Genomic DNA, 18,078 nt, shown 5'->3' with positions numbered 1-18,078 from the left:
TTTCAAACCAGCACTACCAATTCGGTTGGCGTGTGATGCATCACCCTATGGCATTGGAGCGGTGCTGTCGCACAAATTCCTGGACGGCTCGGAGAGGCCAGTAGCCTTTGCGTCTCGGTCACTAACCTCAGCCAAGCGTAACTACGCCCAGATTGACAGGGAGGCCCTCAGCCTAGTGTGGGGAGTGAAAAAGTTCAATCACTATCTGCACGGGCAGAAGTTCACCTTGCTGACTGACCACCAACCACTTGTCTCCATCTTTAATCCAAAGAAGGGTGTTCCGGTGATGACTGCGCAACGGCTACAAAGATGGTCCCTTTTTCTAGGGGCGCACCAATATGAAATCGAGTATAAGGGCACGAAACAGCATGGAAATGCTGATGGGCTATCACGCCTGCCACTGCCTACTGCGGCGGAAGCACCAGCAGTGGATACTGTCGAAATATTTCATTCGACTATAATTGAATGCTTGCCAGTAACTAACGTTGGTATAGAGAAGGAGACCCGAAATGACCCGACACTGTCTCGGGTATATGATTTGATGGTGAAGGGATGGCCAGCACATGGCGACTCACTGTTGCCAGCATTCTCATCCAGAAGAGAACAGCTGTCAGTATGCCAGGGGACCTTGATGTGTGGATCCCGAGTGGTAATTCCACCCAAGTTAAGGGAGATAGTGCTCAATGAGCTTCACGAAGGTCATCTGGGAGGGGTGAAAATGAAAAGCCTTGCTAGGGCTTATGTGTGGCGGCCGGGGATCGATCAGCAAATCGAGGACCTGACAAAGAGCTGCTCAGGATGCCAGAAGGTCCAAAATGCACCACCACATGCCCCTCTACACCCATGGGAGTGGCCCTCATCTCCATGGCAACGGGTGCATATTGATTTTGCTGGTCCATTCATGGACTCAATGTTTTTAATAGCCGTGGATGTGCACTCGAAATGGCCTGAGGTGATCAAAATGTCATCCACCACCACGGAGAAAACTATTGCAGTCCTACGGACCATTTTTGCCAAGAACGGCTTGCCAGAGCAGATTTGCTCTGATAACGGACCACAGTTTGTGTCCGAAGAGTTTTGAAGATTTATGAAAAGGAATGGGGTAAGGCATTACACATCCGCCCCGTATCATCCAGCCACAAATGGATTGGCTGAGAGGTTCGTACAAACCTTCAAAAAAGCAGTAAAGGCCATGTGCAATGACGACATTCCACTGCAGCATAAGGTGGACAATTTCCTGTTAGCCTACAGAAATGCGACACATGCAGTCACCAACCAGGCCCCGGCCATGATGTTCTTTAACCGAAGGTTGAGATCTCGTCTGGATTTGCTCAGACCAAATGTACGAAGAGATGTTGAGAATAAGCAATTCCAGCACATCAATGAGAAGCCGACAAGGAGCTTCAATGTCGGGCAACCAGTCTTGGCCCGCGACTACTGAACAGAGAAATGGCAACCAGGAACGATATGCACACGGCAGGGGCCACTAATGTACACAGTGGATGTTGGGGAGAACATTGTGAGATGCCATGTTGACCAGATCCTACAGTCACAGGAACGAGTCAACCCCATGTCTCGCCCATACGTACCTGGTGATGAACCCAACGTACAGGTAGCATCTACCCCAGAAACAGTAGCATCGGAAGCGGATGAACCAACCGACGACAGGGGGCCAGAATCGCCTCCGCACCAAGAGCAAGACACTCGGGAAAGGCGCTATCCAGAAAGGATCAGGAAGCCTCCCCAAAGACTGAATTTATAAATAGACTATTTTCAGCTAATGTTGCATGTTAAAAGTGTTATGGTACTGTTAATCTAAAAGGGGAGGAATTGTAATGTATGTACCTTTAAGGGGAGAACTACTTTTTACAGCTCCTGTATACTGTAGTACCGGCAGTGACCACACCTGTATATAAACCCTGAGTAGTGATCTGTACAGTTAGTTCTAGAGTAACCCTCATTCAGTAAACACCTGTTGATCGTTCCCTGCAGTCTCTTGTCTAATTATTGAAGGACACAACATCAAGATACACGGATCTAACACTGCTCAATGCACCACGTCCCCATCACTCACCTACAAACAATCTCTACCAATGACAACTCATACCTCACAATCATAGCTTCACTTCACCCTCACACACTTACCACTGCTGCAATACTCACACCCACATCTCACACCTTGCACACACTGCCAGCTATTCAACTATGGCAGGCACATCATCCAAACACAATGCACCACACTCACTGACACACTTCCCTTTCTCTTGCAGGCAAAGGTGACACACAACCGCCAGAAGCAGCAGCAGATGGGTGGAGGGGAAGCCAAACCACTGAACCTGATGGAGCTGGAGGAAGCAGTTCTTGACATAATTGGAGCGGCAGTCACAGAATCCGTGGCGAGCGGGGAAGTGGAAAGCATTGCTGGTGATGACGGTATGCTCTCACCTAATCCTTCTTCTCACATCCCACTTCCCCCTCATCGCACAATCTCTTCTTACTTACAAGTTGCTGATGGTGTATGCATGGATATCTTGCTTCCCACCCCCATCCCCTCACCACAATCTGACCCTTGTGCCTTTCTCCTTTCAGATACCCAAGAACTCCAACCTGGCCAGCCAGTTCCCGAAGTGATGGAGGAGGACATTGATAGAGGAGACGACACACCGGCACTGCATCTTACACTCGCAGACACCAGTTCAGAAAAAGGCACAGTGCAGACGTTAGTATAGAGACGGGATCTGCAAGTGGTGAATCACCGGGCATGAGTGGGCTGCAGCCAGGCCGGGGGAAAGGGTAGCTCGGGTGCCAGCTCCCTGGAGGACGCATTTGCGCACTAGTTCTGCTGCACAGGACTCAGGTGATGATCTCAATGGGGTGGCCTTCAGAAGAAGGGTGATGGCCATGCACACCGAAAAGCTAGGTGCAATGGCAAGCCTGCCGCAGAGCCTCTTGTCAGTGTCAAGGAGCATGGAGGAGTCCGGCTCCAACATTGCACGGGGTTTTGCGCAGAGCTTGGAGCCCATGATTTCCAGGATGGAAATGATGGACAACTCCATGAGAGACCTTGTGGACTCAGCCATGATGCTGTGTGTGTTGGGCGATGTTGCAGCTTCCATTGCAACACAGGCGACCGACCCAACATCTCATGCTGCAGTGGAAGTTCAGAATGCTGCCATCATGGCTGGGTTTATGAGGGTGGAAAGGGGCTTGCAGGGTCTCATAGCAGTTCAGCAATCTGACCCCTAACAGATTGCCTGGATAGCTGAGGCGCCACCCTGGGGGATTGGCAGTGGCTCAGTGGAGCAAGAACCTGCTGTCCTCCCTGAAGATGACAACATTCCTTCTCCCACCACTGCCACTCCGCCAGTGCCCTTGTTGCTGCCTGTCATCCAGCCAGCCCAGACTGCTGCCGCCTGTGCCAAGGTGGTGCAGTGTACAGCCAGGCATTCTAGGACCAGAGCTGCTCGAGGTCGTCCTGCAAGGCTTTCTGCAGTCTCGCCCACTGAAAGTCAGCAGCCTTCCATCAGCCATGCTGCAGCCACTGGAGCATTGGAGTATGAGAAGGTAGACGCAAGACAGACACAAAGGGAATGAACACAAACACCTCCAATGGTTGATCACAGAGCCTGCGGGCTCTCTCCCTGGAGCATGGATCTGCCATGAGTACAGCTGCTTTAGTCCTCCGGCTGCTTCTCCTTGACCTGCTGTTGCTTGCTGAGGCAGCTGGACAGCCAGCAATGCTGAGAATGAGGTCCTGCAGCATCAAAGAACCTCCCCTTTAAGAACTGGAAAAAGGCTGTGGCAATCATGACTTGCAATTAGACTGCACCTGATATTGGTCCACCCTTTGAGTGTAATGCCACTGAGCTTAGACTTAATGGCCTAGAAATTCAGTTGTTTGCGCCAGCCGCTAGTGCCTTAGGAGGAGGAGATGTGGGGCGCTAGGCGGCTAGCGGCCGGGCGCAGCGCGATCTGCGCCTCTCCCCAACTTCAGTAAAGATTTAGCGGCGGCGCAAAGCCTTTGCGCACGCTCAGCTGCGCGCGCAGATCCTGACGTCATTTCATCGTGCAACGCCCTTTGTGCGCCCCGAACCGGAAATTCAGTGGCGCCGCCCTTCTTTGCGCCTGGCGCCCCCAGCGACTGGTAGAGGGGAACGGTTCCCAGTCGCTGCGGGGCGCTATTTAAAGGGGACTCCTCCTGCAGTATAAGTGGCAGCCATTTTGTGCCAATCCCTCTGTGTGAGAGACGGATATTTGGAGAGAGACAAAGGCAGAGAGCTTTCTGCTTTGACTCAGCGCTTGCACAGGTACTTGTGGCTTCAGGCCAGAGCTTTGCACTTGGATTTCACTTTCAGTGCCATAGCCTTGAGTCGCCACATATAATGGGGGCTGCAATGGGTGGAAACGTTGGCTTTCTGCATTGCATTCAAAGGGATCAGAGACGCCGTGAGAGAGTGCCAGTCATGGCCAGACGGAGATTGGCCAACAGGCGTCGGCACAGGAGGCCTTACCCACCCAGGGTATACCGCCAGCAGTTCTCATATCTGAACATGTCTGAGGAGCAGTGTGTTCGGAGGATGCGATTCAGAAGGGAGGTGGTCACTGAGATCTGCCACCTGCTTCGCAGAGATCTGCAGCCACAGCTGAGGAGCAGGACGTCTCTGTCAGTGGCAGTGAAGGTGACGGTGGCTCTCAACTTCGATGCCACTGGCTCCTTCCAATCCGCTACTGGGGACATTGCCAACATCTCCCAGTTCGCGGTACATTGCTGCATCCGCCAGGTGAACAATGCCCTTTTCAGAAGGAGACGTCAGTACATCTCCTTCCCCATGACCCTGGACAAGCAGCAAGAGCGTGCAATCGGCTTTGGAAGAATAGCGGGCTTCCCCATGGTTGAGGGCGTAGAACTGATGAACCAGCAATGGTCAGGCCTTGCTTCAGGGCTGCAGTGTGCAGGGCATGGCAGCCAAACAAGTCGACCCTTCCCCTTTAAGAGCTGACTGGCGCCAGCGTGTCTGCCTTCATTGAGCAAGTTGCCGCACCTGCACTGCGCCCGTCCTCGGTGTTAGCGCCCCGGATCACCGGCTTAGCGCCTAATGATAGTCGTGCATCGCCTGCTTTAGCGCAGCAGCAACGTCTTGGGGCGATGCCACTGAATATCGACGAAGGTGGCGCGAAGTTGCGCCGGGCGCAAACTTTAGCGGCCGCCCGGCTGTAGCGCCCCAAACGTGGCTATACTGAATTTCTAGGCCAATGACTTGAATTAGGACTCCAATCATTTCTTTGAGCAGTGAGCAGGAATTTTGCGTGCAGTCTAAAGCATTAGCGCCTGGCGCTAACTCTCCAACTTTTCTAATTATACCGTCCATTCCTGGGCTCTAATGAAATTCTAGCCGTCTAGAGACTGACCTCAACTCTGTGTGATGAGGATTGCTGAGCTGCTAGTCAAAGTTATCACCTTGAATGAACTCTCAACTCCCGGTGTGAAAGCTCCTGGCACCAGCTGAGCCACCCTGTGAGGCATATTGGATAAAAATCCATTCTAACCCCAGAGATGTGATCAACGACTTCTCATTTTCTCAAAGCTGATGTAATATGAAAAGGTACATGATTTAAGAACATAAGAACATAAGAAATAGGAGCAGCAGTAGGCCATTTGGCCCTTCGAGCCTGCTCCGCCATTCAAAAAGATCATGGCTGATCTTCTATCTCATCTCCACTTACCTGCACTATCCTCATATCCTTTGATTCCCTTAATATTCAAAAATCTATTGATTTCTGTCTTGAATATACTCAACGACTGAGCCTCCACAGCCCTCTGGGGTAGAGAATTCCAAAGATTCACCACCCTCCGAGTGAAGAAATTTCTCCTCATCTCAGTCCTAAATGGCCGACCCCTTATTCTAAGACTGTGACCCCTGGTTCCAGACTCCCCAGCCAGGGGAAGCATCCTCCCTGCATCTATCCTGTCAAGCCCTGTAAGAATTTTGTATGTTTCAATGAGATCACCTCTCATTCTTCTAAACGCTAGAGAATATAGGCCTAGTCTACTCAATCTCTCCTCATAGGACAATCCCCCCATCCCAGGAACCAGTCTGGTGAACCTTTGTTGCACTCCCTCTATGGCAAGTATATTCTTCCTTAGGTAAGGAGACCAAAACTGCACACAGTACTCCAGGTGTGGTCTCACCAGGGCCCTATATAATTGCAGTAAGACGTCTTGGGGAAAAGTTTGTTTGATTTGTGCCTCCCGTTAGCGCCCTGTGGCGCTGCCTCTCCCTCGCGCCCCAGCCACGATCTTCGGTAGCGCCCTGACTTATCGCCGGACACTATGTCCGACAGGGTCAAGGGGGCCTACCTACCTACCTATGGCCGGGGCAGCGCAAATTAAAGGGGAGGTGCTGGGCGGCCATTATTGTTGCTGGCTGCCTGCCAGCACCTGCCCCCGTTGCTGTCCCCGGCCTCCTGTGAACCCCCCCCGGGGTGCCAGCTGCACTCTGTGAGCTCAGCACTCCTCTTGAGTGCCGGGCTCTTTTGCTGGCACTCCGATCCCTGGTGTCCCAGCTGGGCCCCGGGTCGCGCTGCGCTAGGCCTCTCCCCTTTAATAAGGGGAGGAATGCTTGCAGTACTGCGGCGCACGTTGCGCCGCAATATTCACTCGCAGCGCCCCAAGTGGGAGGCAAGGTGCTACCAGTGAATTTCGGGTGTGGGGGTGCTAATTTCTTCGGGGCGCTAAGATTACCCCACTAGTTACAGCCTGCCAACCCGAAAATGACCCGTTTATTCCGACTCTCTGTTTTCTGTCCTTTAACCAACCCTCAATCCATGCTAGTATATTACCCCCAATCCCATGAGCCCTAATTTTGTTTAATAACCTCTTGTGTGGCACCTTATCGAATGCCTTCTGAAAATTCAAATACACCACATCCACTGGTTCCCGCTTATCTATTCAGCTAGTTACAACCTCAAAAAACTCTAACAGATTTGTCAAACACGATTTCCGTTTCATAAATCCGTGTTGACTCTGCCCAATCCTATTATTATTTTCTAAGTGCCCTGTTACCACGTCCTTAATATAGATTCTAGCATTTTCCCTACTACTGATGTCAGGATATCTAATCTGTAGTTCCCCATTTTCTCTCTCCCTCCTTTCTTAAATTGTGGGGTTACATTTGCTACCTTCCAAACCATGGGAACCTTTCCAGAATCTATGGAATTTTGGAAAATGACAACCAATGTATTCACTATCTCTATAGCCAACTCTTTCAAAACCCTAGGTTGTAGGCCATCAGGTCCAGGGGATTTATCGGCTTTCAGTCCCATTAATTTCTCCAGTACTATTTTTTTACTAATACTAATTTCTTTCCGTTCCTCATTCTCACTAGACCTTTGCTTCTCCACTATTTCCAGGAAGTTTTTTGCGTCTTCTTCTGTTAAGACAGACACAAATGCTGCGATTTTTCCTATCAATGCGACTTGGGGATGGGACAGCTGCCCTACGGATTCCAGTCCCGCCCCCAACAACATCAGACGCGCAGACGCGATTTTACATCAGTTGGCCTTGTTAAGCCTGCCCTGCGGGCTTGCCGGTCAATTAAGAGGAAGCCGGTGTCAAATGACATCAGCTGATGATGCGTCATCTGCCGGTTTTCTTAAAGGGGTTACGGACAATTTTTTTCGACAGCTGATTTTTCAGTGTTTGACAGCATTGAGGTGCTGCAAACACTGACAATCACTGTACAAAGGTGAGCCCTTTCACCCAGGCTCTCCAGTGACTCCCTCCCTAGGCTAGAACAGATGGCAGCTGCAGATGAGGTTACAGAAGCGATCTGTCACTGGTGAGAGGTTCTCCCAATGAGGTGGAACTACACACACAATACAAAACTTGTCACCTACAGAAAAGTCTAAATGCATTATAGATGATTTTCCCAACATGTTCTTAACTCTGAAACTCACCAGTGTACCATTGGATCCTTCACACCACTTCTGCAGCTGTCATCAATACAGAAACATTACAGTAGACCCACAGCATGCCACACTTACCTGGCGTGGTGTCCAGGTGTCGGGAAGCCCGCAGTAGACCTGTCAAAACTGCAAAAACCCTCTTAACTGCCTGTTAACAACCTGTTAACAAGCAGTTAAGTGCCTATAATCCACTTTCTGCCGCTAGGTGTCGGGTCCATGCGCAAATCAGGGACCCGACACCTGGGAAGATTGTTTGGTGGCGGTTTGACAGCGGGATTCCGACCCGCTGTCAATCTTTGCGATTTTGCCGGATGTCCCTCCTCCAAACCCACCCTCTGAGCACCGGCAAAATTCCGGCCAAAGTATTTGTTTAATTTCTCTGCCATTTCCTTATTCCCTATCATAACTTCTCCTGTCTCAGCCTGGAAGGGACCCACATTTACTTTCACTAATCTTTTCCTTTTTACATACATATAGAAGCTTTTACAGTCTGTTTTTATGTCTCTCGCTAGTTTACTCTCATATTCTATTTTCCCTTCGTTTATCAATTTCTTGGTCCTCCTTTGCTGAATTCTAAAATCTTCCCAATCCTCAGGCTTACTACTCTTTTTGGCAACATTATAAGCCTCTTCCTTTGATCTAGTATTATCTTTAACTTCTCTTGTTAGCCACGGTTGGGCCACTTTTCCTGTGGGGTTTTTGTGCCTTAAAGGAATGTGTATTTGTTGTAAATTATGTATTAATTCTTTAAACGCTAGCCATTGCTTGTCTACCATCATACCTTTTAATGTAGTTTCCCAATCTACCGTAGCCAACTCGCCCCTCATACCTACGTAGTTTGCTTTGTTTAGATTTAAGACCCTAGTTTTGGATTTAACTAAATCACTTTCAAACTGAATATAAAATTCTATCATATTATGGTCACTCTTCCCTAAAGGCCCATTTACTACAAGGTTATGAATTAACCCTTTCTTGTTGCACAATACTAGATCTAAAATAGCCTGATGGCTGTTCCATCTAAAGTATTCTAATAAACATTCTAAATGGTTTGAGTAGCTCTGGGAGTTAACCCTTTGTATCCTGAGGCTAATCTTACATCAACAATATAATATAAATTAAATCAAATATCCCTTCCAGGCCAAATATGTAACATTCTCAAAATTTAATAGCTGCCTTTGCCTTTATTTGCTACCAAATTGGAACTGCAGCTGCGTAGATATGGTATTTATGGGGTGGAAGATGTGCGTGATAGGGCCAATGCTTTACAGGCTGTACTGATGAGGAGACATACTGTTAGCTGAGTTCTTGTTACATGCACAGTACAGATATTCCTTTCCTTTAAGTGGGCACCTTTTATTCACTCTTCCTCAAGCCAAAGAACATTTTTCACATTTACATCCAAGGCATATCCACATTGGAAGCTGCATCGACTCTGCTGATCACCTCTGCCACCTTGCTGCACATTGGCTCTAATTGGAGAGTTCACCTCAGTCGCAAAGATGGCCATTTTCCTGTGAGTATCTCCTTCAGCAAGATCTGCAGGCTCTCATCAGTGAAGGGGGCTGTCCCTGCTGCTCCTCCAGACACCTTCACTACCCCAGCAGTCAGGATTCAGGAAAATAAATTCTGTCGCATTTTAAGTGCAGGCACCCTTTAAGAGCTGCTGCATGCTAGATTTCCGACACCCCTCCCTGCAGAGCATATTTTAGCTTTTTTAAATTATTGGAATGTGGCAGGATGAGACCACTCAAATAACAACGATGCATCTTGTTGCACGAGTGCAGAAAGTGTAGAGAGATTTTCTCCACAATCAGGGAAATGGTCCTTATATTCTCGTGCTATAAAGTTGTAAATCACCATCTCCTTCTTATCATATAACATAAAGCCACATGGAGCATAGACACGGTAGCCTTAATGCTCATTGTAATGGAAAGTGGTGAATATAAAAGAGGACAGCTCACAAAAGAAAAATATTACACTGTAAATATCCAACAAAACATTAATTTACATTTAAATGGTACCCTTCCCATGGAGGAATGTCTCAAAATGCTTTGCAAGTAGAAGAGGAAGATGCCAAGCAGAAGATGAAAAAGATGAACAGGAGTAAACTGAAAGCATGTTTTGCTGGCACTGAGCTAACGGTAATCTTAGGTGATCCATGATGCGATGTTGGGACAGGCAATTGAATAGTATGCCTGAACTCATTGATGGGGAGAATGCCTTACATGTGAAAGCTGATCCTAAGCTTATGGACAATATCACCAAAGGAAAAGCGTGTAAAAAATAGAGGGACCAAGAATGGAGCCCTTTGGCACACTGCATATTGTCCTTGAAGAAATGCAGGAATGTATCTTCAGAGTTCACATGATGAGGTGGAACAAATTAAACATCCCTAGTTGCCACATTACCAAAGATTCAGGGCTGGATTTTGTCAATGGGGGCGCGTTGGGGCGGGATTGCTGGTTTTCGGGTTTCAGTCCCGCCCCCAATGACGTCTGACCAACCCATGCTATTTTCCCTTGATTGACCTTGTAAAGCCCGCCCTATGGGCTTAGCCAGCCAGTTAAGGGAAAGCCGGTGACAGAGGACGTCAGCGTATGACGTTTCATCTGTCGAAAAAATTTTGACAGATGAATTGTCAGCATTTGACAGCTTTTAGAAGCTGTCAAACACTGACAATCACTGTTCTAAGGCGAGCCCTTGCACAGAAGGCTCACCAAAACCTCTCTCCTCAGCAGAAAGCAGATGGCTGCTGCATCTGAGAATGTCATCTCTGCCATTGAGATGAGGCACCTCCGGATCCCCAAAGGTTGAAGCCTGCAGAAAGAAGCAAAGGTACGTAAACTTTTTCTAACACTGTACACTCACCTCTCCACACTTGCACCCATCACTCACCTCTACAGCGGACTTTTCGATCCCTCTCACCCCCGCAGACCCACTGCTCGTCTCGCTGACCCTGGCAATGTTCGCAGCCGTCGGGAAGCCTGCACTTGCAGGGGTAAAATGGGGATAAGCCTCAAAACTACTCGTTAACTACCTGTTAACAGGCAGTTAATTAGCTCTAATCCCCTTCCCGCCTCGAGGAGACAGGTTCCTGCGCGAGTCGGGGACCCGCCTCCCGGGAAGATGGCACTGAGGCGGGTTTGGAGCGGGGTCAGTACCTGCTCCCAGTTTCTGCCATTTTCCCGGCAGTCCCGCCTCCACACCCACCTCCCCAGGGCTGGGAAAACGCCCCCCTCATAGACAACGGTTTACTGGGATAAAATAAAATTAAAGCTTGAAAAGTTCATGCACGAATAGTTTACTCTTTATCGCATTAAAAATGTCATTAGTGTCCAGACACTGGTTAACTCTTGAATGAGACTTTTAAATGCATGCACAGAGTTCTGCTTTCTTCTGACTACAGGGCAGTGCAGAGTGAACTTTACTGGCTCCCACCAGTTTGAAATAAATCTTGGTAATTTTCTCTGTAGCTCTCCCGATCGGCCACCACAACTTTGACGGAAGATCGGCAGAATGCCCAGATAGATGTGTAAACAAGTTTTCTGCCAATATGCCACTGAAGTTACGACGGCCAATCAGAGAACCCCTGAGGAAATTCCCGACATATGAGCGTTAACCATAATTTGTTTTCTCTTTCATTCTGTTTGCTCATCTCTTCTCCTTCAGTCAACGCTATGGTTTACAGATTTAAAAACATGAAAATAAAATATGAACTAAATGGTACTATTTTAAAGGAGGTGCAGGAACAGAGAAACATACAGTGGGTGTATGTACACAAATCTTTGAAGGTGGCAGAACAAGTCGATAAGGCTGTTAAAAAGCATATGGGAAACTGGGCTCTATAAATAGAGGCATAGAGTACAAAGGTAAGAAGTAATACTAAACCTTTATAAATCACTTTATAAATTGCTGGAGTATTGTGTCCAATTCTGGGCATCGCACTTTAGGAAGGATGTCAAGGCCTTGGAGAGGAGATTTACTAGAATGGTACCAGGGATGAGGGACTTCAGTTACGTGGATAGATGGAAGAAGCTGGGTTGCTCTGTTTAGAGCAGAGAAGATTAAGAGGAGATTTGATAGTGGTGTTCAAAATCATGAAGCGTTTCGATAGAGTAAATAAGGAGAAACTGTTTCCACTTACGGGAAGGTCAGTAACTGGAGGACACAGATTTAAGGTAATTAGTAAAAGAACCAGAGGAGAGATGAGAATTTCCTTTTATGCATCAAGTTGCTTTGAACTGGAATGCACTGCCTGAAAGGGTGCTGGAACCAGATTCAATAGTAACTATCAAAAAGGAATTAGATATATACTTGAAAAGGAAAAATAATGCAGGGCTATGGTGAAAGAGTAGGGCAATGGGACTAATTGGATAGGTCTTTCAAAGAACCAGCACACGCACGATGGGCTGAAAGGCCTCCTTCTGTGCTGTATGATTCTACACATTCTGAGGAAAAATATGTGCTGTCTTAAAAGGAAGTAAATTACTTAAATGTACTGGAAATCTGTTTGTACCTTAAGTGAATTCTTGCAATGCCTGAACAGTTCTCTTAATCCAGAGTCAGTAATCGACTTTGTTCTGTCGTTGCATCGATAAAGCCTGAGGCTTTGTGGTTGATGATGCCCAATGTTCGCAAGCCAGTCATCATTCAAACAATTACTATTTTCAATCTGAATAGTCTTCCCTGAAAGAGAAATAGTTTACATCAAAGTTTTGTTCTCATGTACCAGCCAGAAAACTAGCGAAATTTTTTCATGAGAGTAAGGATTTGGCCTTATTTTTAAGTTTTCTTCTTCCCATCCTCCCTATTTTGGTCTCTCACACAGTACACATTATCACTGGCCAAAAATATAGCCAGGCAGCCATCTTTCTGATTTTCAGCAATGTTTGTTTGAAACTGGGCACCAAGAGGTGCAGAAGAATGGTCCAGACTGACCCCACCCTCCCCACACCACCATGATGCTGAATTACATAAATAATTCTTAAAATCAAATATGTGCTTTATCATGGCAGACTTGGTGTGGTACCAAGCCAGCAACTCACAGGATGACAAACTGCTCTTTGTGCATTTTAATATCACAGGAGGATTTATCCTAAAGTCACATATACACAAGAGATCGGTGATACTTTACAATAATTCAGAAGTGACAAATAGCCCTGGCTTCTAGCCTGAAGATTGAAAGTCTCTCACTCACATCTGCCTGTCACGTAACGCGACTGAATCTAAGGGCGCTAATGGGAGGTGCAAATCTAAGAGTGCTAACGGGAGGTGCAAATCTAAGGGCGCTAACGGGAGGTGCAAATCTAAGAGTGCTAATGGGAGGTGCAAATCTAAGGGCGCTAATGGGAGGTGCAAATCTAAGGGCGCTAATGGGAGGTGCAAATCTAAGGGCGCTAATGGGAGGTGCAAATCTAAGGGCGCTAATGGGAGGTGCAAATCTAAGGGCGCTAATGGGAGGTGCAAATCTAAGGGCGCTAATTGGAGGTGCAAATCTAAGGGCGCTAATGGGAGGTGCAAATCTAAGGGCGCTAATGGGAGGTGCAAATCTAAGGGCGCTAATGGGAGGTGCAAATCTAAGGGTGCTAATGGGAGGTGCAAATCTAAGGGCGCTAATGGGAGGTGCAAATCTAAGGGCGCTAACGGAAGGTGCAAATCTAAGGGCGCTAACGGGAGGTGCAAATCTAAGGGCGCTAATGGGAGGTGCAAATCTAAGGGCGCTAATGGGAGGTGCAAATCTAAGGGCGCTAATGGGAGGTGCAAATCTAAGGGCGCTAATGGGAGGTGCAAATCTAAGGGCGCTAATGGGAGGTGCAAATCTAAGGGCGCTAATGGGAGGTGCAAATCTAAGGGCGCTAATGGGAGGTGCAAATCTAAGGGCGCTAACGGGAGGTGCAAATCTAAGGGCGCTAATGGGAGGTGCAAATCTACTGAATTTTCCCCCTTTAATCTCTAACAGGTCACAGCTCTTTACAAAAACTAAATTACAATGTCTGACAATACTTTACAAAAAACATTTTAAAAATCCTTTCCGTTATCACCACCCTACACTAGTTGGGGTAAATTTTCCTTAAAAATCACATGTCTTGTAATTAATTTGTGAGAGTTGACATTACTGGTGAGGCCTTACCAAATGGAACATGGAGAGTGGCACCATTGTCCAGTGTGCACTGGGGTACGGAGGTGATTTTTTTTTATTCGTTCATGGAATATGGCGTCACTGGCAAGGTCAGCATTTATTGCCCAATCCTAATTGCCCGTGAGAAGGTGGTGGTGAGCCGCCTTCTTGAACCGCTGCAGTCTGTGTGGTGAAGGTACTCCCGTAGTGCTGTTAGGGAGGGAGTTCCAGGATTTTGACCCAGCGACTATGAAGGAATGGTGATATATTTCCAAGTCATGATGGTGTGTGACTTGGAACGGAACTTGGAGATGGTGTTCCCATGCGCCTGCTGCCCTTGTCCTTCTAGATGGAAGAGGTCGCGGGTTTGGGAGGTGCTGCCGAAGAAACCTTGGCGAGTTGCTGCAGTGCATCTTGTAGATAGTACACACTGCAGCCATGGTGCGCCTGTGGTTGAAGAAGTGAATGTTTAAGGTGGTGGATGGGGGTGCCAATCAAGCGGGCTGCTTTGTCCTGGATGGTGTCGAGCTTCTTGAGTGCTGTTGGAGCTGCACTCATCCAGGCAAGGGGAGAGTATTCCATCACACTTCTGACTTGTGCCTTGTAGATGGTAGAAAGGCTTTGGGGAGTCAGGAGGTGAGTCACTTGCCACAGAATACCCAGCCTCTGGCCCGCTCTTGTAGCCACAGTATTTATGTGGCTGGTCCAGTTAAGTTTCTGGTCAATGGTGACCTCCAGGATGTTGATGGTGGGGGATTTGGTGATGGTAATGTCGTTGAATGTCAAGGGGAGGTGGTTAGACTCTCACTTGTCAGAGATAATCATTGTCTGGCACTTGTGTAGCATGAATTTTACTTGCCACTTATCAGCCCAAGCCTAAATGTCGTTCAGGTCTTGCTGCATGCTGGTATGGAGTGCTTCATTATCTGAGGAGTTGCGAATGGAACTAAAAACTGTGCAATCATCAGCGATCATCCCCACTTCTGACCTTATGATGGAAGGAAGGTCATTGATGAAGCAGCTGAAGATGGTTGGGCCGAGGACACTGCCCTGAGGAACTCCTGCAGCGATTTCCTGGGGCTGAGATGATTGGCCTCCAACAATCACAGCCATCTTTCTTTGTGCTAGGTATGACTCTAACTAGTGGAGCTTTCCCCGATTCCCATTAACTTCAGTTTTACTAGGGCTTCTTGATGCCACACTCGGTCAAATGCTGCCTTGATGTCAAGGGCAGTCACTTTCACCTCACCTCTGGAATTAAACTCTTTTGTCCATGTTTGGACCAAGGCTCTAATGAGGTCTGGAGCCGAGTGGTCTTGGCAAAACCCAAACTGAGCATCGATGAGCAGATTATTGGTGAGTACATGCCACTTGATAACAGTCGATGACACCTTCCATCACTTTGCTGATGATTGAGAGTAGACTGATGGGTGGTAATTGGCCAGATTGGATTTGTCCTGCCTTTTGTGGACAGGACATGCCTGGGCAGTTTTTCACATTGTCGGGTGGATGCCAGTGTTGTAGCTGTACTAGAACAGCTTGGCTAGAGACACGGCTAGTTCTGGAGCACAAGTCTTCAGCACAACAGCCGGGATGTTGTCGGGGGCATAGCCTTTGCTGTATCCAGTGTGCTCAGCCATTTCTTGACATCACATGGAGTGAACCGAATTGGCTGAAGACTGGCTTCTGTGATGGTGGGGAACGTCAGGAGGAGGCCGAGATGGATCATCCATTCACCACTTCTGGCTGAAGATGGTTGCGAACGCTTCAGCCTTGTCTTTTGCACTCGTGCTGGGTTCCGCCAGCATGGAGGATGGGGATGCTCATGGAGCCTCCTCCTCCAGTCAATTGTTTAATGGTCCACCACCATTCACAACTGGAAGTGGCAGGACTGCAGAGCTTTGATCTGATCTGTTGGTTGTGGGATCGCTTAGCTCTGTCTATAGCATGCTGTTTAGCATGTATGCAGTCCTGTGTTGTGGCTTCCCCAGATTGACACTTTCTTTTTTAGGCATGCCTGGCGCAGCTCCTGGCATGCCCTTCTATACACCTCATTGAACCAGGGTTGGTCCCTGGCTTGATGTTAATGTTAGAGTGAGGGATATACCGGGCCATGAAGTTACAGATTGTGGTGGAATGCCATTCTGCTGCTGCTGATGGTCCACAGCACCTCATGGATGCCCAGTTTTGAACTGCTAGATCTGTTCTGAATCTATCCCATTTAACATGGTGGTAGCCACAAGGACTGTGTGGTGGTCACTCCTACCAATACTGTCATAGACAGATGCATCTGCGACAGGTAGATTGGTGAGGACGAGGTCAAGTAGGTTTTTCCCTCGTGTTGGTTCTCTCACAACCTGCCGCAGGCCCAGTCTGATAGCTATGTCCTTCAGGACTCAGCCAGCTCAATCAGTAGCAGTGCTACCGAAACACTCTTGGCGATGGGCATTGAAGTCCCTCACCCAGAGTACATTCTGTGCCCTTGCTACCCTCAGTGCTTCTTCCAAATGGTGTTCAACATGGAGGAGTACTGATTCATTAGCTGAGGGAGGGTGGTGATGGTAATCAGCAGGAGGTTTCCTTGCCCATATTTGACCTGATGCCATGAGACATCATAGGGTCCAGAATCAATGCTGAGGGCTCACAGGGCTACTCCCTCCTGACTTTTTACCACTGTGCCACCACCTGCTGGTGGGACAGGACATACCCAGGGATGGAGTTGGAGGAGTCTGGGACATTGGCTAAAAGGTATAATTCTATGAGTATGACTATGTCAGACTGTTGCTTAACTAGTCTGTGGGATAGCTTCCCAATTTTGGCACAAGTCCCCAGATGTTTGTGAGGAGGACTTTGCAGGGTTGACTGGGCTGGGTGTGCCTTCATCGTGTCCGACTCCGGTGCCTGGTTCGATGCCGGGTAATCGGCCCAGTTTTATTCTTATTATTGTTTTTTGTAGCGGTTTGTTACAACTGAATGGCTTGCTAGGTCATTTCAGAGGGCAGTTAAGAGTGAACCACATTGCTGTGTGGAGTCACATATAGGCCAGACTGGGTAAGGACAGCAAATTTCCTTCCCTAAAAGACATTACTGGGTTTTTATTACAATCCAGTCGTTTCACGGTCACCGTTACTGATACTAGCTTTTTATTCCATATTTATTTAATAAACTACCCAGCTGCCGTGGTGGGATTATGAACTCATGTCTCCTAGTTCATAACCACTATGCTACCGTACCCCCATAGAATGCAGAGCACTTGACCGCTGTTTGATCGCTAGCAAAGTGGAGGTATCGCCACATGAAGTGGGTGGCCCATACTGATGTTTGTAGGGGGCCCCTAGAAGTGTGTCAAAGACCTACACTGGCTCAAGGTTCCCCAATATATCAAATTTAAAATTTGCATCCTTGTGTTTAAATCCCTCCATGGCCTTGCCACTCTCCATCTCTGTAACCTCCTCTAGCACTACAAACTCTCTGTTCCTCTAACTCCAACCTCTTATGTATCCCATATTCCTTTGCCCCACCACAGGCAGCCATGCCTTCAGGCAACCATACCCCATGTTCTGGAATTCACTCCCTAAACCCCTTCACCTCTGCACCTCCCTTTCTTCCTTTAAGGTTCTCCTTAAAGCCCACATCGTTCATCAAGCTTTTAGCTCAGCAATTATTTATCAACTTACACCTCTGGGAAGTGCCTTGGGATGTTTTTCTACATTAAACGTGCTATATGTGTTGTCATCGTCAACACCTTAGGCCTGGCAGAAAATCAAGCTCACCAATAAAGTGGAGTAGATCTGGCTTTATGGATCTGTGTTTCAGTCTCCCATTTCCCGTTCCACTTCTGTACCACCGGCCTCAGTGACAGAAAAATCTATCCTATAATCATGAAAGTGGCGAATGGATGATCCATCTCAGGCTCCTCCTGACGCTCCCCACCATCACAGAAGCCAGTCTTCAGCCAGTTCGATTCACTCCATGTGATGTCAAGAAATGGATGA

The 18,078-nt window shown here is 47.9% G+C and overlaps 1 protein-coding gene across 1 annotated transcript in view; it reads right to left on the bottom strand.

The window, feature by feature from the left end:
* The window catches only part of LOC147124355 (uncharacterized), a 347,592-nt gene that overhangs the window by 134,800 nt on the left and 194,714 nt on the right, over positions 1-18,078 (bottom strand). The window contains exon 8 of the mRNA XM_085985501.1: positions 12,482-12,651. Within this exon, the coding sequence (XP_085841627.1) occupies positions 12,482-12,651 (170 nt within the window). The remainder of the gene's footprint in view (positions 1-12,481; positions 12,652-18,078) is intronic.

Source organism: Somniosus microcephalus, chromosome 1, assembly GCF_052327205.1.
Source record: "Somniosus microcephalus isolate GS21.2 chromosome 1, FLI_Smic_1.0, whole genome shotgun sequence".
In the NCBI taxonomy this organism is placed as follows: Eukaryota; Metazoa; Chordata; class Chondrichthyes; order Squaliformes; family Somniosidae; genus Somniosus; species Somniosus microcephalus.
This window is presented reverse-complemented; position numbering and strand designations above follow the sequence as displayed.